Below are 16,605 nucleotides of genomic sequence, written 5' to 3' on the forward strand. Positions count from 1 at the left end.
CAGACCTGAATGCATAACAGTGCGACTGAAGGACGGATGCAACACCAGCTACGAGACCCCGGACATAATCATTTGTAATCCAAAGGTGTTTGACCTCTAGATGGCGCATTCTGTGATCTTTAGCGCAAACTGAATAGTTCTAGCATAACAATACAACCAACACGGAGCAAACACCAATAGTAGGTCTGACTGCTAATATTCACCAGTAGCTGTGATAATCTGTTGTAGCCATGGTATCTGGGATGAATTAAGGCTGGTTTGTAGTCTAACTGAAGCGAAGGAAATGAAGAACATTTATTTTACCCTAATGCAGTAGTGGCTAATTTACTCTAATGCAGCAGTGACCAATTGTGACAACATAGTGTTCAACTGGTGCTGATGATTGCCTATGACGCACGCCATGCCTGACTTCGAGCTTATGCAAGTCTATCTGTGGTGCCTGGCTAAACTGAACTTGCAGCTGCAGGCAAGAGTTTTGTGATATGTGAGCGCCTAATCTTATTTAGCAACATAAGTGAAGGAACACTTTTTTGCACAAATCTGATTCCACCAGCCCGACGATCGTCTCCAGACCGGGGTCTGGCCCTAAGATGGCACCTATGATGTAGCTATCGGCAAATCAATCAGCAATATAACCATCCCTGGCTGCTGAGTTGCACAGCTTCATTTCCACCCTTCCTTATGGCACCAAGCCGGAGAACAATCTGCCCCCTTCTTGGAGGCTTATGTACACCTGGGGTTAGATTTAGACTGCGGTTCTAATCTCACCAACTCCTGCGTTTAATCTTGAAATCCTTAGAGGACCTGTGATTACTATCCTGACCGCTAAGACCGAGCATTTTTGGCTGATGTCCGGTGGAGCTGCCTTGACAGCTAAAGAGGAGATCGGCTCCGGTTTACCCCTTAGGCGGTCACCTACCCAGCCGGACATTTGTCACTGTTCTCCTCTTCTCTCCGCTCTGTCTCCTGATTTGTTTGTCTTATACTTTGACTGTTTTAGTCCCCCTGAAGTTATTTTCCCCTGCTGGGCAGCCTAACTCGTTCTGCATTCCTTATCCCTTTTCTTTCCCCTCTTACCTTTTTCCGCCTCATAGGACTTGCGTCTTTGTTATTCTATGCTCTATTTACGCATGTGACCGTGTAATATATATATATTTTTCTTTTTGTTATGTGTCGTTGTCGTTCTATGCTCTAGTAACACACGTTTGTTACCTGTCATGGCCCTTAATCCCCACCCTGTTTATCTGTGAATTTTCCCTCGTCATTTGAGATCTAGCTATTTTGACTAAAGCCTACCTGGTTTAGCTATAGGGAAGACAGGTCGGGAATTCCCTCCTTGGATGTCACCTACCCAGTCGGTCTTTAGCCAGACTTCCTTTCGTCTCTCCTGTCGTCTCTTCCCGCATCCTCCCTCTATTTATGTCTCTCCTTCTCTCCTCTCTCAATGTACTGAGACTGAACTATTTTGTCTGATGCCCGATGAAGCTACCTGGTTTAGCTATAGGGGAGATGGACCGTGGACTCCCTCCTTGGCGTCACCTACCCAGTCGGCCTTTAGACAGACCTCATTTAGTCTCTCCTTGTTGTCTCTTCCCCTATCTTCCCTCTCTCACCTTCCCTGCCCCCTACCCTCTACGCTCCATTTATTTTGCCCTCCATGCTCTTTAAATGTTTTCCCATTGAGACCTAGCTATTTGACCAATGCCCGGTGGAGCTACCTGATAGCTGTAGAGGAGATGGGTTTTGGGATTTCCCGCTCGACCATCACCTACCAGGCCGGGCTTTGGGCAAACTTTCCTTTGTCTTTCTGCCGTATCTCCCTCCTACCCCTTTACCTTACCCCCTTCCCCTCTACACTTCACTTATCTCGTCTTCTATGCTCTTGTAATTGTTTGTCTAGCAACTGATGTAAATTGGAACTGATGTAATCTTGTAATTTTGTGGAACCTCATGCAAAGCGCTCTGATACCTCCGGGTCTAGCCAGCGCTATATAAAACTCCTGCATCGGATCCCGCTCTTCCCACTCCAATCTGGAAAAATTTACCACAGAAGAGACATTGCGTGCTATAAAGGCAGTTAAGGCAGGCAAGGCGCCGGGACCGGACAAATTACCAGGCGACCTATTTATTCATAACATAGAAGTCTGGTGCCCCTACATAAACTTTTTGTGCAATTCTATTTTGCTAGGTACTCCGATCCCCGAATCATGGAAGGGGGCGGAAATAGTAACCATTTATGAAAAGGGAGACCGTTACAACCCTGGCAATTACAGACCTATAAGTTTAATAGATATATTACAAAAAAATTTTGCCAGACACATTTTAAATCGCCTTTTAGATTGGATTGAGGAAACTAAAATCCTCTCAAAATATCAAGCAGGTTTTAGAATCAGGACAAGTACTGTAGATCAGGTACATAGGTTCATGTGTATTTGTTGGAAGTATGTCCAAATAAAGAAGTGCAGTAAATATGTAGCATTTATGGATCTACGCTCAGCGTTTGATCTAGTCCCCCGCTCACTGTTATGGAATACCTTAGGACAAATGGGTGTCCCTGAAGAATTGCTGTCTAACCTCATAAAACTCCACACAGACAATTTTGCAAAAATAAGATGGGGAAGAAATGGTGAACTCACCCAAGCTATTCCAGTTAGACGGGGGGTACGACAAGGGTGTGTGTTGGCCCCGGCCCTTTTTTCTTTATTTGTAAATGATATACCCCCTTTTTTGGCACAGTTTAACCACGATTCCCCCAAATTATGCAATGAGGCAATAACAGCGCTGCTTTTTGCAGACGACACTATTTTAATATCCCAAACTCCCAAAGGTTTACAAAACTTAATAAATCAATTTGATAGTTATTGTGAAAAGAAGGGGTTAGAAATCAATTCAAGCAAAACTAAATACATGGCCATTAACCCTCCAAAATCTTTTAAGAAAAATCTGGCCCTAAATAACACAAAACTTGAATATGTGGAATCATTCGATTACCTGGGCATCAGGTTTGATAGTAAAATGTCCTGGTCAAATCAGCTAGAAAAAAGTAGATTGATACTAAAACAGAACTCCATTCCCATTTTGAAAATCCATGGAAGGAGTACTTCAAAAGCTATAACACCTGCGATTGAAGTGTTCAAAGCTAAAGCACAATCTGCGGCCCTATATGGTGCCGAGATCTGGGGGCCGTATGCTAAACAAACATTCCACACTGTGGAGAATACGTTCTGCAGGAGGTTGTTAAGGCTACCAACACGAAAACCTTTAGTACCTGTTTTTCTAGATATAAACTTTAAACGTACAGATTATCTATGCTGGTTGAGGCCACTGATTTACTGGGTAAGAATATGGACCACCCCGGAACTCGCAGACTATAGAGCGGGACGGCTAGAAATCATGGAATTGGACACTTACAATTCAATTCAGTGGCTGAGACATATATCTGCATGGCTCATTAAATTGGGTCTCTCACACTTTTGGAAAAACCCAACATCCATGCAACCTAATTGCAAAGATCAGGTAAAATCTGCCTTCTGGTATTATACGAACACTAATATATATGATCATGCCACAGGTTCATTATCAATTAAGTTTCTGCAATTTAAGGACATCCCCATATTTGAGCAATTTATGGATGTAGTGGAACCACCCCTGGCTAAAACCTTGTATCTCCAATTTAGGTACGGGGTTCTCCAAATAAATGCCAATACTTCCCGGTGGGGGAATCCTAATCCTAACAGAAATGATACACTTTGTAAACTGTGTGACTTGAAGCAAAGGGAAGATGAGGCACATATCCTCTTTTTTTGCCCACTGTATAAAGCTCAACGTACAAAATGGATTAAACCCCTTTGTAAAAATGTGGGTATACGTTCATACAAAGAGGCGGAAAGATTACTTAGATCCTCGACCATTAGCCTGATAACTTTTGGAGTCAGTCGATTTCTTTTCAGTATCTGCTTGATAAGGAAAAAGTATGGTTTTAAAACATAGTTTGGCTTCATGGCAAATTGCCGAATAAAAGCTTACAACAACAACAATATAAAACTCTTAAAATGAATAACTAAATAAACCTTACCCTAGTTTGTTTCCTCTCCCTCACCTCAGTCCGCGCAAATGGAGGTGAGCCAGGTAGGGAAGTCCAGTCAAGTTTATTTTATCGAAACCTTTATTTTCACTTTTTTCATCGCTTTTTATTCCTTATTTACATATACTGTCCAGCCTAAGCGTTTCGTTCCATAAACAGTAGGAACTTCATCGAGCTTAATCATCTCTGTCAGTAAGTTGTGTAACTAAAGAAAGTTTGATATCCTTTTTCCTGCTCAGTTCGCTGGCAGATTAGGGATTTCCCCAGGGCATCACCGTGTCCGTTGTTGGATACCCTGCTATGTATCCTTCTCCTGGCTTCACTGTATCTGTATACAGCAGCCAAGCCTTGCCTCCCCACTTGAAACAAGCTACACATTCCAAGAACAACTTATCTTGAGCAGAGGCCCTAAAACCTACTTGTACCATGGAGTATGCCCAGGCTCTTACAGACTGCCTTGCTGAAGTGGTGATGATTTGGCTTACTGATGGACTGTAACAGTTCTTGAGAAATCCCATCTCTAGCGAGGGGATAATAGAGGCCATTGATGCCTTTGATGGCAGTGGGTCCCCTGGTCTTCATGGCCTCACCGGTAACTTTGTAAAAGCCTATGAACATTTGCTTCCCCTCTCTTGCTGGTAGTGTAAGCAGAGGTGCTGGAGGCAGGATCTATTCCACCCACACTCCAAGAGGTGGTGATCATGCTGCTCCTGAAACTCGGTCGGACACCAACCCTATGTTCCTCATACATGCCCCTCTTCCTTCTTAACCACAACAACAAAATACTTGTTAAAGTTATTGATACCCATTTGGCTCTTCTTATGGAACACATAATATCCCCAGTGTCATCTGTTTTTGCCCCACACATACCACTGCCATTAACTTGCGCACCAGTTTCACTTTATCAAATTGAATATTCCCTGGCCTCCCTGTGGTGGTTAGGCTTCTTGATGCAGAGAAGACTTTCAAATCACTGAAGTGGACGTTACTCATCATGACTTTGCATAAGCTCAGTATCCCTTGTGGGTTTCTAAATCTCATTGTAGTGCTCTACGCAGATCTTGTGGTGCATATCCACATCAATGGTACTCTTTCAGATCTGTTCCCTGTGACTCGGGGTACTTTCTAGGGCTGCCTTGTATCTCTGTTGCTTTTTAGGTCTCGTCCTACGCAACGTGCATGCATTGCATAGGAGGGGACCTAATGCCATCGGCAGAGCTTTTTCAGCAAAGAAGTGCGCGCGTTGCATTGCTTGCAATGCAACGCGTGCACATATTGGCGATTTCCTTTCGGGAGCGTGCAGCGCCATATGGTGGCGCCATATGGCCCACGCTCCCGAATGGAAATCGCCGATGCCCCCTCCCCCTGCTGCCACTTTCACTGCCGCGTGGCAGTAAAGCCGCGTGGCCAATGCTTGTTTATCTAGCTGGTATCTCAAACGAGTCCTTTCTCTCTGTCACTTCATTTCCCGATTAATCCTCTACTCACCTCACAGTCCTCGTTTTGTGGTTGCCTGATGAGACGCGGCAGTCACGTGCGTGTCGAAGGGGGTGTGACTTCACGTGCCCATTTGACAGGTGTACTTCCGGTTCTGGGTGTCACTCCGTCCGCCGCTAGGTGTGTGACTGGTGATTGACTGTGTGCAGTGATGACGGACCAGCGGCCCGGGAACGCGGGTTCTGCGGGCAGCATCCCAACACTTCCCCCAGCGCCAACACCTCCCGGCGCTGCAGCGGCTCCGGTGCCCGGAGGAACTGGGGGATCTGCCAGGGAGGGATGGCTCTTCAAGTGGACTAACTATATCAAGGGATATCAGCAGCGCTGGTTCGTGCTCAGCAACGGGCTGCTATCTTATTACAGGTAATCCCGATGCAGGCACCTCTTCAATATTGTGACCAAAGTCCCTTAAGACACAGCAGGAGCTTAGCAAAGGAGTGCTGTCATGTTACTTTTCCTACCCTTAACTCAGACCACGCCCCAAAAGAGTCAGCAGCGACTCTGCATCCGTAAACAATATTCTTTTACCACGGACAACGTCCCCGTTGCCCAGAGTAACTTCTTGTCAGTGGTCTGTTGTCTTCTTCCTGGTCATCCTCCTACCCATAACAACACAGATCGAACTATCATAACTGCTAAGCAGTGGATAATCAACTATTCCTTACTACAGGTTATGAAGAGTAGAGGAAGGCAAGTCAGCATCTTCATAGGGAGAGAAGAGACATCAAAAGATTGCTTGTCAAAAATCATGTAAAAAGATGATGGACCTTTTCAAATTGGTTCAACTTCGTTCATTAGATTAGACTATATCACTGCATTGGCATTTGCTGAAATTACGTATTTAAAGTTGTACTTTGCCCTCCCAGTAAGAACCTTAAGTCACTGTCATGAGTAACTCCAGAGGTGCCAGTGTGTCAAGTACGAAGCCCTGCCCACCTTTTAGAACGCCCACACCGTGATGGAAAAAACACTGCGGTTAAGGCGTTAAGGTGCTCTCATACGCAACAATGAATCAAAATGAGACGAGTTGAAGGAAAAAGTGACTGACTTGCCTATGATCAAACTATTTTCTGCAGTGGGGAAGCTGTGATTTCATCCTAAGTTTCCTGCTTGCACATTATTTTTTATGTAGGCATGTTGCACTGTATCGGAGATGTTATGCAGCATATTTAACACACATTGGCATCGGCAATAGGTCTTGCCTTTGGGACCTTATAAGTACTGCATAACTAAATACTTATAAGGTTCCAAAGGCGAGACCTATTGGCTATGCCAATGCTTTTTATTATAGTTATGGACCGCTGGTCTAGCATTTGCAGGTGAAACATCTTCACCATGAGATGATGCTCTGGTTGGGCCCTTATTAATTTCTTTATATGCTGATGATATTCTACTTTTTGTGCAATAATTGATGAGAATCTTTCCCTGCTTCTACAGGTAATGGTCTAATTTGGCGACTTCTCTGGTCTGCTTATCGACTGGGTGATGTCTGGCCCGTTTCCCCTCACTGATGTGACAGGTCCATGCATGTTGGACTACCCCCTTGCTTGGTGTACTGACTCCACTAACTACCTGGGTATTGTACTCCCCAGACATAAAAAACTATCATCCTACTAAATTACAGTCAAGTTATTGATAAACTTGCCATGCAAGTGGGAAATTGGATTTAGTTACCATTATCTATGGGTGGCCGCACTCCTATCATTAAGATGATAGTGCTGAGTAAATTTCTGTACTTGTTCACCAACATTCCAATTCCATTGACTGACTGATTTTTGCCATGCTTAAGTGCCTTTTGATATACATGATCTGGGCTGGTAGTAGGCCCTGGATCATGGTATTGACTTTGCCTTATGATAGAGGAGATTTGGGATGTCCAGATTGAAAGCTGTATTTCTTGGTCGCGCAATGCCAATTTGCACGACATTGGTACTATGAAAATACTTATCTTCCGTATCTCAGGTCGGAGAGAGAGAAGGCTGGTGACATCCTGTTGCCCTCCATCCTTCCCGTGTGACCACATTGCAATCCCGCTGATATCCAGACCCTCTCTCTTACCTGTGGGAGTTAGAGAAAGCTAAGGCGCAAGCAGGGTGGGAAACTGCTTTACTCTCCATCCATTCCTCGGACGTTCAATCCTTGGCTCCCACTCATGATGGAGAGGTTGGTACACCATACCCTGCTTCATCACCGTCTCCATACTATGGGCAACCTGATCCCACAAGGATTTTCCTTACGCAAGCAGATATTGCCAATCTCCATGACACAATTCCGTTGGACGGTTTCCTACTCTCCTGACTACATTATACTGTGCACAATAAACTCCTCTCCTTCCCAGTGGAGCCAGGCGACCGTTGTTATCACCTCCCCTGATGCCACAAGGCTAGCCACTCCATTGTTATTGAGGCCAAGCACTGGGGGTGAGGGCAGGGTTGCCTGGTAGAGAGACATGGGGCATCCAATACCTGAGGCAGCGCAGCAGTACTGCTGTAGGCAAGCAAAACATGTTTCCTCTAATCATCACCACAAATTACTAAACTATACGTTTTTGCACCAAGCATATGCGCACCAGAGAGATAGGCCAAGATTGATCCTGCCTGAGTCCCACTGCTTCCTAAATATCAGGCTGAACTCGCTAACTTTATACACCTTGCCTGGACATGCCCTGCGATCCAAGCATACTGGACTAAAGTCTTGACAGTCATAATAGCCACGACTGAGAGAGTTCTTCCCCTAAGTCATCTCTTGGCTCTCTTGAGGTATGTCAAAGATTTTTCACCAAACATCCGGTGGTTGACAGCCATGACAATGTTTCTGCTAAGCAATGTATAAAGATTGACTGGGGAGGTAGCTTTCCTCTGAAAGATACAGACTGGCTGTGTGACATGATTTATTATGACTCTACTAGTGAAGTTTATGTGGCGCTGCAACCCCCTCGCATCAGACCCTAAGGATATATGGGACCCCCTGAGGATTTATCTGCTGTCCATAGATGCTGCTGCAGGATCTTAGTCATGTCACTTGATTATTGCTGTGTTTGTCTGGCCATCCTGTCAGCTGCATATGGTATTTTGCATGACTAGCTTCACTAATTTTTTATTAAGTTTGTATTCCTCTTAGGTACTATCGGATGCACCCTCTGTGCTTTCAAGCCTGTTCCCTTCCTACTGCATTAGCTTGCTTCTTCACCATGCTGCGATCTGTATCATCTCTTCTTTGTAATTGAAATATGTTTCTGACAAGCTGTTATTGTTGTTCTCTTTTTATTTTCTTTTGTACATGATTATTGTAAATATGTGTTATTGATAATAATAAACAGATTTCCCCCAAAAAAACATTGTATACGATTAGGGAAAGGTTCAATTATAAATGTTATAAAAATGAACAGGCAATTCATATAGGTAAATGAAAAGGTAACAGATTCATATTGTTTGAATGAATTTTTGTGTGTTTGGTAACCATTCTTAGGTATGCAAAACCTAATTGTTGCAGATTATCTTACAAACAGGGATCAGGGAAGATTCTGAACCAGGGGCAAGGACCTGTCTCAAATTTTGGTTAAATCTAGGGAGCTTTTATTTTAGGTTCCCCCATCTGCATGTGCCCGATATTACACTAAATTGCCTATTCTTTGCTGTCAATACATTTTGTGAGGATTAACAGCCCAATTCATGAAGAATTGTGTAAGGCAGCTCTGCAAGTCGTCTTGATACTCCAATGTAAAAGAGCAGTAATGCACTTTATTTATGAAATATTGTGTATTCCTGACCTTTCACCCTGCTCTGGTGCACAATTAGCGTCCTAGCTCCAACATACGTGGTGCAAGGGTGCCTCTGGTGCCTCCGTTGCAGGCAGGATTGGTTTTGTGCACCTTCCTGCACAAAAACAATGCAGAGAGGCGTTTTGCAGTTTCCATGTGAGCTGCAGAATGCAGCACACATGGACAGTGGAAAACAATAGGAGACATTCAAATATTTCTCCCTGTTACACCTGCTCTGTGGAGGGGTAAGGTTTTGGCACTGCCCCACATATATATGTGAATAAGGAAATCCGGGACAGCATCAACATCCATATGGTCCTGCATGGGGAAACCAATTGCAATGCCCATGGAACGCCTCCTTGACACTGAGTAAGGCAAGGCAATGACTTGCGCTGCTTTGTCTTCCTCTATATCTACAAGGCCATGCAAAGCCACGCAGAGTAGCTTTGTGTTGCCTCATAGATATGATTGAGAGGCTTGCACCACCTGAGCGTCAAAAAAAGTGACGCTCTGGCAGCGCATATCTCTCATAAATAAGCCCCTATGTGTGCTGTTTATTTCTAGAAGGCATACCCCATACAGCTGTTGGTTTCTTCTCAACAGCAGGCCCTGTAGTCCTAACAATTTCTATCTTTCTAAAAGCCTCATTATCATTGTGACATCACGTTTGTAGGTCATTGATGTGTTTGTGGTGGGAGATTAGGATGAAGGTGAAGATTATAGCTAAATTGATACCATGCTGTCCAAAATAATAAAATTGCGAGAGAAGCCATCTTTTTCTCGAGCAAAATATTTTTGGGGAGGAAATATTTTAGACCACTGTTCATGGTCTCTACTAACAAAATATCGTACTCACTGTAATGAGGTTAAAAAAATGTATAAATATTTAGAAAGAGAAAACAATGCAAATGACCGTCTCCATTAAGACACTGTCCCCAATAAATTAACACACACAACCTTAATAAAAGTGAGAACCTAGGCATACTGAAAAACATTTTAGTTATTTTACATTTCGTTTTTTTTGCACACCCTTGACATATTAAGTAAAGCACATTTCTAATATTTTTAAAATTATTATTACATAAAAATATATTTATAATCCTAACAAGAATACTGTACCTGTTGTGTCACAGCTGCTGCCAGGTTTCCTCCAGCACTGTCCCCAGACACACATATTCTACCTGGGTCAACATTGTACTGATCAACAACTTCTTTCCGTAGGAAAAACTTTGCTGCAGCATATGCATCTTCAAACGCTGCTGGAAATGGATACACAGGAGCTAATCTATAGCTAGAGGAGCAAAAACTTACATATTAAAAAAATCAATTTGTAAAATGATTAGTGTTGCTGCAGTTTTCTGGCAATTATGTATACAAAAACGTATAAAATCAAATGTATTACAGAAGTGCTAATGACATTCACTAAAATGCCTTAAATGCCTTGAAACTGAGGGGCATATTTACAAACCCCGACTACCACCACAACGTCACTTTTCAGTACATTCTGGTGGCAATAGGGGCTTCCTCTTATTTACAAGGGAGAGTTAAGCCACTTAACGTAGCTTAACACTGCCTTGTAAATAAGGCACCCTTTCACGTTATATTTAGCCTGAAAGGGGAGTGCGATGGGTGTTGCTGTAAGTGTTCTGCCACAACACCCATTGATTTTGATGCTGCCCCATATTTAGAAGGGTGATATAAATATGGGCCAGTAACAACATTAAGACCAGGGAAAACCTGGTCTTACCCTGGCAAAATGAGGAGAAATGTTTAATGTCTCCTTGTTTTTGCTGTTTCCATGTGTGCTGTGTTGTGCAGTAATGAAATATTTTTTTCAATTTTGAAGAAGATTCTAAGATCCACCATATTAGAGGCGTCATCGAATTCCTACGCTGCACCTTTTTCGGTATTTTTTAAAACTTTTGTTGGACTTGGATCGAAGCCATGTCCCAAGATGCCAGCAAACACTTCCTGGTTGAAGTGCTGGCAGCTAATCAAATTTCAGTAGGATCCCCAAGTCCGCTGAAAGGATCCATGTCCCCAGATATCTATATTATTTAGCCGTAAAAATCTCTATGACTACTGAATGGATTTACAACAAATCATAAAATGCATGCTTTCTGTACTAACTTCTAGTTTTCTGCCAAAGTTGGTGTCATTCCGTTCAGCAATTCGGGCTGTAGTTCTGTTCAAATCCCTGTGTGAAAATGCACCCTCATTTTTCTCAGCCCCCAATTGATGGATCGCCCAGAAATGGTCAACACAGCAGCTGAACTGAATAGAGCAAATGTTTTGACTGGTGACTGTCAGTAGGTAATGTATATATAGTAGAGACCTTAGGATAGTTCTCAAGTGTAGGTCAAAAGCAGCTCCTGTATAGAGAACCATCAACACCAGCGACACTCTAATTTTGTTCAGCTCAGCTTGTGTAGCACTTTGCTAATCCTATGCCTAAAGACTTTGCTGTAGAAATGGCAAAATATTTTACCCCTTTCTATCTCGGCATGGATGGCACTGTGCTAATCCTATGCTTAAAGACTTTGATAGAAAAGCAGACATTTGAGGTGAGCAAATTTAGAGTGTCGCTGGTGTTGAGGCTTCTCTATACAGGAGCTGCTGTTCACCTAAACTTGAGAACCACCCAGAGTTCTCTGCTTCTTTAGTGCATAATGTATGCATCACTCTATACCTACAAGGGGTTTGTTTTGATATATAGCTTTACAGGCATTGCGAGACCTTGGCAAAGAGACTGATGACTCACAAGGAAATCAAGAACAAATAGCAATGCGGGAAATACAACTGAGCTGTGAGTGTCCATTTAAACCAGCATAGTTTTTTGCCACAAATGCCGAATAACAACATCAACACTTTTTCAGAAGCAGTGACTAAGGAATTGGCACAACTAGGAAGGAAATCATATACAAACAAGAATATAAAGAATATTACACAAGAACAGTACAAGGCAATAGATAGAATTTGTAAAGATCATAGTATTGTGGTGAAACCCTCCGACAAGGGGGAAATGTGGTGCTCCAAACATACAAGGCCTATAATAATGAAGTAATGCGCCAATTGTCTGATACATTCTGCTATCTAACAGTGAGTAAAATTGATTACATTGCAAGTATTACTGATTGTTATACTTTATTGCGAAAGTGGTATGAAAAAGGAATGTTAGTCTGACAAATATTTTTATCTTCGTCGTTTGAATCCTGTGACTCCTAGTTGTTATCACTAGCCAAAAGTACATAAGGACAGCACTTTACCTCCTGGTAGACTAATAGTCTTTTCACAAGGTAGTTTACTGGAACATCTCTCTGTGTATATAGATTGCGTTTTATCTGATTTTGTACTGTCTCTTAAGTCATACATTAAGGATACAAAGGATTTCCTAACACATGTTGAAAAAGTGCATTGGCAGGATGGAGACTGTATGATAGTCATGTATATAGCTAGTTTGTACACATGTATATCACACAAAGATGGTGTTAATGCAACTCAATTTTTTCTGAATAATCTGCAGTGAAACTAACGGAGCATAGCAATATGTTGTTTGAACTTTTACATTTCCGTCTTACAAACAATATCTTTCTGTACCAGGATCAATACTACAAACAAATATCTGGTACGGCGATGAGCATCTGCTTCGCCCCCAGCTATACAAACCTGTTAGTTGGCTGGTGGGAGGAGCAGGTGTCCTGGTCGCATACAAATGATATATGGAAGGAGACAGTAGCAGCCTGGTACAGGTATATAGATGACCTCTTTCTGGTATGGAGGGGGTCTAAAGAGAAAGCACTAGCATTTGTAGATGTTCTGAACCACAACGATAACAATTTGAGGTTCAGTGCAGATATCAGCATCACTGTGGTCCATTTCTTGGATTTAGAGGTGTTTGCACTGAACCAAACATTATGTACTCGGCTATACCGCAAACCCACCGCAGAAAACTCAGTACTCTATGCTTCAAGTGGCCACCCCCCCAAATTGATAAGCAGCATCCCCTATGGAGAGCTTCTTAGAATCAAAAGGAACAACACTAGGGAGATAGATTCTTAAAGATTTGCAGAACAATGCCTGGTAAGATTTCGGGCTCGTGGTTATAAAGAACAAACTGTAAGAGAGGCACTTGAGAGAGTGAATCTATTGTCTAGACAGGAACTGTTGAAAGAGAAAGTATGTAAACCAAAGAAAGATAACACATTTAGAATGGTCACAACTTTTTTCCAATGGGGCTGATGAGTTAAGACCCTTATTAAGGAGAAATTGGAATTTATTGAAAGCAGATCCAATTATTGGAAATTATATTCCAGTGCACCCCCTGCTAACTTTTAAAAAAGCCAGAGCTCTTAGAGACTCCCTTACCAGCAGCCACTTCAATAAACCAGTACCTAAACCCTTTGGCACAGGTTTACAAGGGTTCTTCCCATGTGGAAGATGCAAAGCCTGTGCCAATAGCAAAAGGGTTCTATCATATTTGGTACCGGGTTTTGACAAACTAGATGGATCAGGAAGTTCATCACGTGTAGCACACCATACACAGTATATTGTTTGACTTGCCCTTGTGGTTTAAGATATATTGTGAGTACCATCAACCAAACCAAGATGTGTATCTTGGAACACACAAGGGCAATGAAAAACTATGATGCTACATATCCGGTGGAGAGGCACTTCTTGGCAGAACACAAGGGTAACAGTAACCTTATTACATACTTTGCTTTGGATCATGTGCCATTACATCCAAGGGGGGGATAGAATAACAAGGCTGAGGAGATCAGAGTCTAGATATGTTATCGATCGATGCACAAAGACCCCCAATGGCTTTAATACCAATGAAGAATTGTCAGTACATTTGGGGGGGTAAACTCTTAGAATGTTTTGATCAGAATGAGTCTTTAATTAAGGGAACTCTTATCATCTTGAAAAATGTTCTTTTAACTCTGGGTTAATGACAGATTAAATAATGGATACCATGTGACATTGAGTTATTGATTTTCTCTTGAGGTTAGAAGGAAAATGAATTGGAATATGCAGTGCTAATTATTATTACCTTTGTTTCTTGACAACATGAGGATAACTTACACAGATATTATGTATAAAGAGGTAGACTAATGTAAAGTGTATTGAAGATAACATGTGTACAGCTTTAAAAGTACTTGGTCAGTGATTGGGAGTAATAATGCCCATCCAAAGCTTGACATTGGGACTCCAAAGTGTGATTACTGTATTGCCGTTACATAATTGTAAATAGTGGTATAAAGTCAGTAGCCCATACAGGGCGTGTTTGTGACAATCAAGAATTAATATATACCGTTTTATTGTAAAAAAATTGTGCAACAAATTGTGTTTATAAAATGTTGACAAAACCAGAAAAGAAATGTAATGGTACACAATACATTGATGAATTTTGTACTTCAAATGGTGTGTTATAATATGTTACAAAATGAAGCTACCTTTCCAGTATGGCATTAGTCCTCCCTTTGTGTCAGTACCCAGAACGGGATGTGACTCCTGTTGTAAATGAATAAAAATGGCCACTTCTGGCGCCCCCTTCACCATCGAGAAAGGCGACTGCCGAAACGCGTGTGGTGTTTTGAGTCAGAAAATAAACTGAAACTTGACACATCCCCTGTGAGTGCTTGGTTTTGTACAAAAAGGTACAAGGTGTGTAGCGTTCATATATGCGGGTGCACCTCAAGCAGCAAGAACCTGTTCACGAGTGAGCAGAGTTGGTGCATTTGGAAGCGGATATATATATATTTTTTTTTTTAAAGAAAGGATTGAGCTTCTGTTCATCAAGTGACTTTGATCTTGTGAATACAAGAATTGATTTATTCAGATATATTCAAAAACTAAAGTTTCAAAAAATCTTTGCACAACAGTCCAAAAATCTGCTAAGCTGTGAAAATGTGACCAATACGGCGGAGAACGCAGCAGAAACAATGGAAGAGTTTCCGGACACACCCCCCCAACATTGGAGCCCTAGTGCAAGATAATTTGGGGTGGAGCACAAATGAGTCACAAGTCGAGAATGTCATCATCACACAGGCTCGTGATCCGAGCAATATGAAAAACAAATCAAGGAAATTACCCAATGCTCCAAGCTACGCAATTGATGTTTTTAATGAGGCTATTCAGATGGACTTAGAAAAACTAGCGAAAGAAAAAATGGACATGAGAGACTCCAACATTACTAGAAAAGAATGGGAAGCCATCAAATCCCTCAGGAATGATACCTCCATAGAAATAAAACCATCCGACAAAGGAGGTAACATTGTGATCTTTTCAAAAGAATACTATGAACAGGAAGCCCTAAGACAACTGAGGGACCCAGACTGCTATATGATTATCAAAAGAACAGAATATGTGAAAAGCACTATGGACTTCCAACGAATGCTGGAAGAATGGAAACAAGTAGGGATGCTCAATATGGATGAATTCCTATTCTTGCAGTGTGAGGCACCAGTCCTGCCAACGTTTTATCACCTAGCAAAAGTCCATAAAAACGCCAAACGACCACCAGGGCGGCCAATAGTGTCGTCTATCGGGAGTTTGCTAGAAAACACGTCACGCTTCATTGATCACTTTCTTGCACCAATTGTGAAAGACTTACCTTCCTATGTGAGAGACACACAGGACTTCCTAAGACAAATGGATAATATCAACTGGGAACTCAACATGCTCATGATCACACTGGACGTTGTAAATCTTTACACTTGTATTGCCCATGAGAATGGCCTAGCAGCAGTAAAGTGGTTTCTAGATAAAAAAACAGAAAAGTATTGTCAACATAACTCTATGGTGCTGGGGATGATGAAATTTTGTTTGTACCATAATATCTTTCTTTTCTCAGGGCAACTATACAAACAGACGAGGGGCACCTCGATGGGCTCGTGCTTCTCCCCCAGCTACGCAAACTTGTTCGTGGGCTGGTGGAAGAGGCACGAAGCATGGGGTGAGGCCATCGACCACTGGACTGAGAAAATTCTTTTATGGACGTGGTATATAGTTGACCTCTTTGTGGTTTGGCGCGGAGATCGGGCCTCAGCTGAGGAATACATCTTATCTTATCAGATTACAATATTGTTTGAAGAACAGGTGAGGCAATGAACTATAACAAATATTTTGCAGGGCGGAGTGTAACCCTTTTTTTTAAAATGAACAAGAAAAATCCATGGGAAATATGGAATGAAACACAGATGAAAATATTTAGCAAGTTTCAAACATTTCCGCCACGACAATAATCACACGTTATCCCAGATTC

At 42.2% G+C, this 16,605-nt stretch overlaps 1 protein-coding gene across 1 annotated transcript in view; it reads right to left on the reverse strand.

The window, feature by feature from the left end:
* LOC147683763 (arylacetamide deacetylase-like) overlaps window positions 1-16,605 on the reverse strand; it is a 209,792-nt gene that overhangs the window by 39,050 nt on the left and 154,137 nt on the right. Inside the window, exon 4 of the mRNA XM_086944132.1 lies at window positions 10,461-10,632. Within this exon, the coding sequence (XP_086800258.1) occupies window positions 10,461-10,632 (172 nt within the window). The remainder of the gene's footprint in view (window positions 1-10,460; window positions 10,633-16,605) is intronic.

This window comes from Lissotriton vulgaris, chromosome 11, assembly GCF_964263255.1.
Source record: "Lissotriton vulgaris chromosome 11, aLisVul1.2, whole genome shotgun sequence".
NCBI lineage: Eukaryota > Metazoa > Chordata > Amphibia > Caudata > Salamandridae > Lissotriton > Lissotriton vulgaris.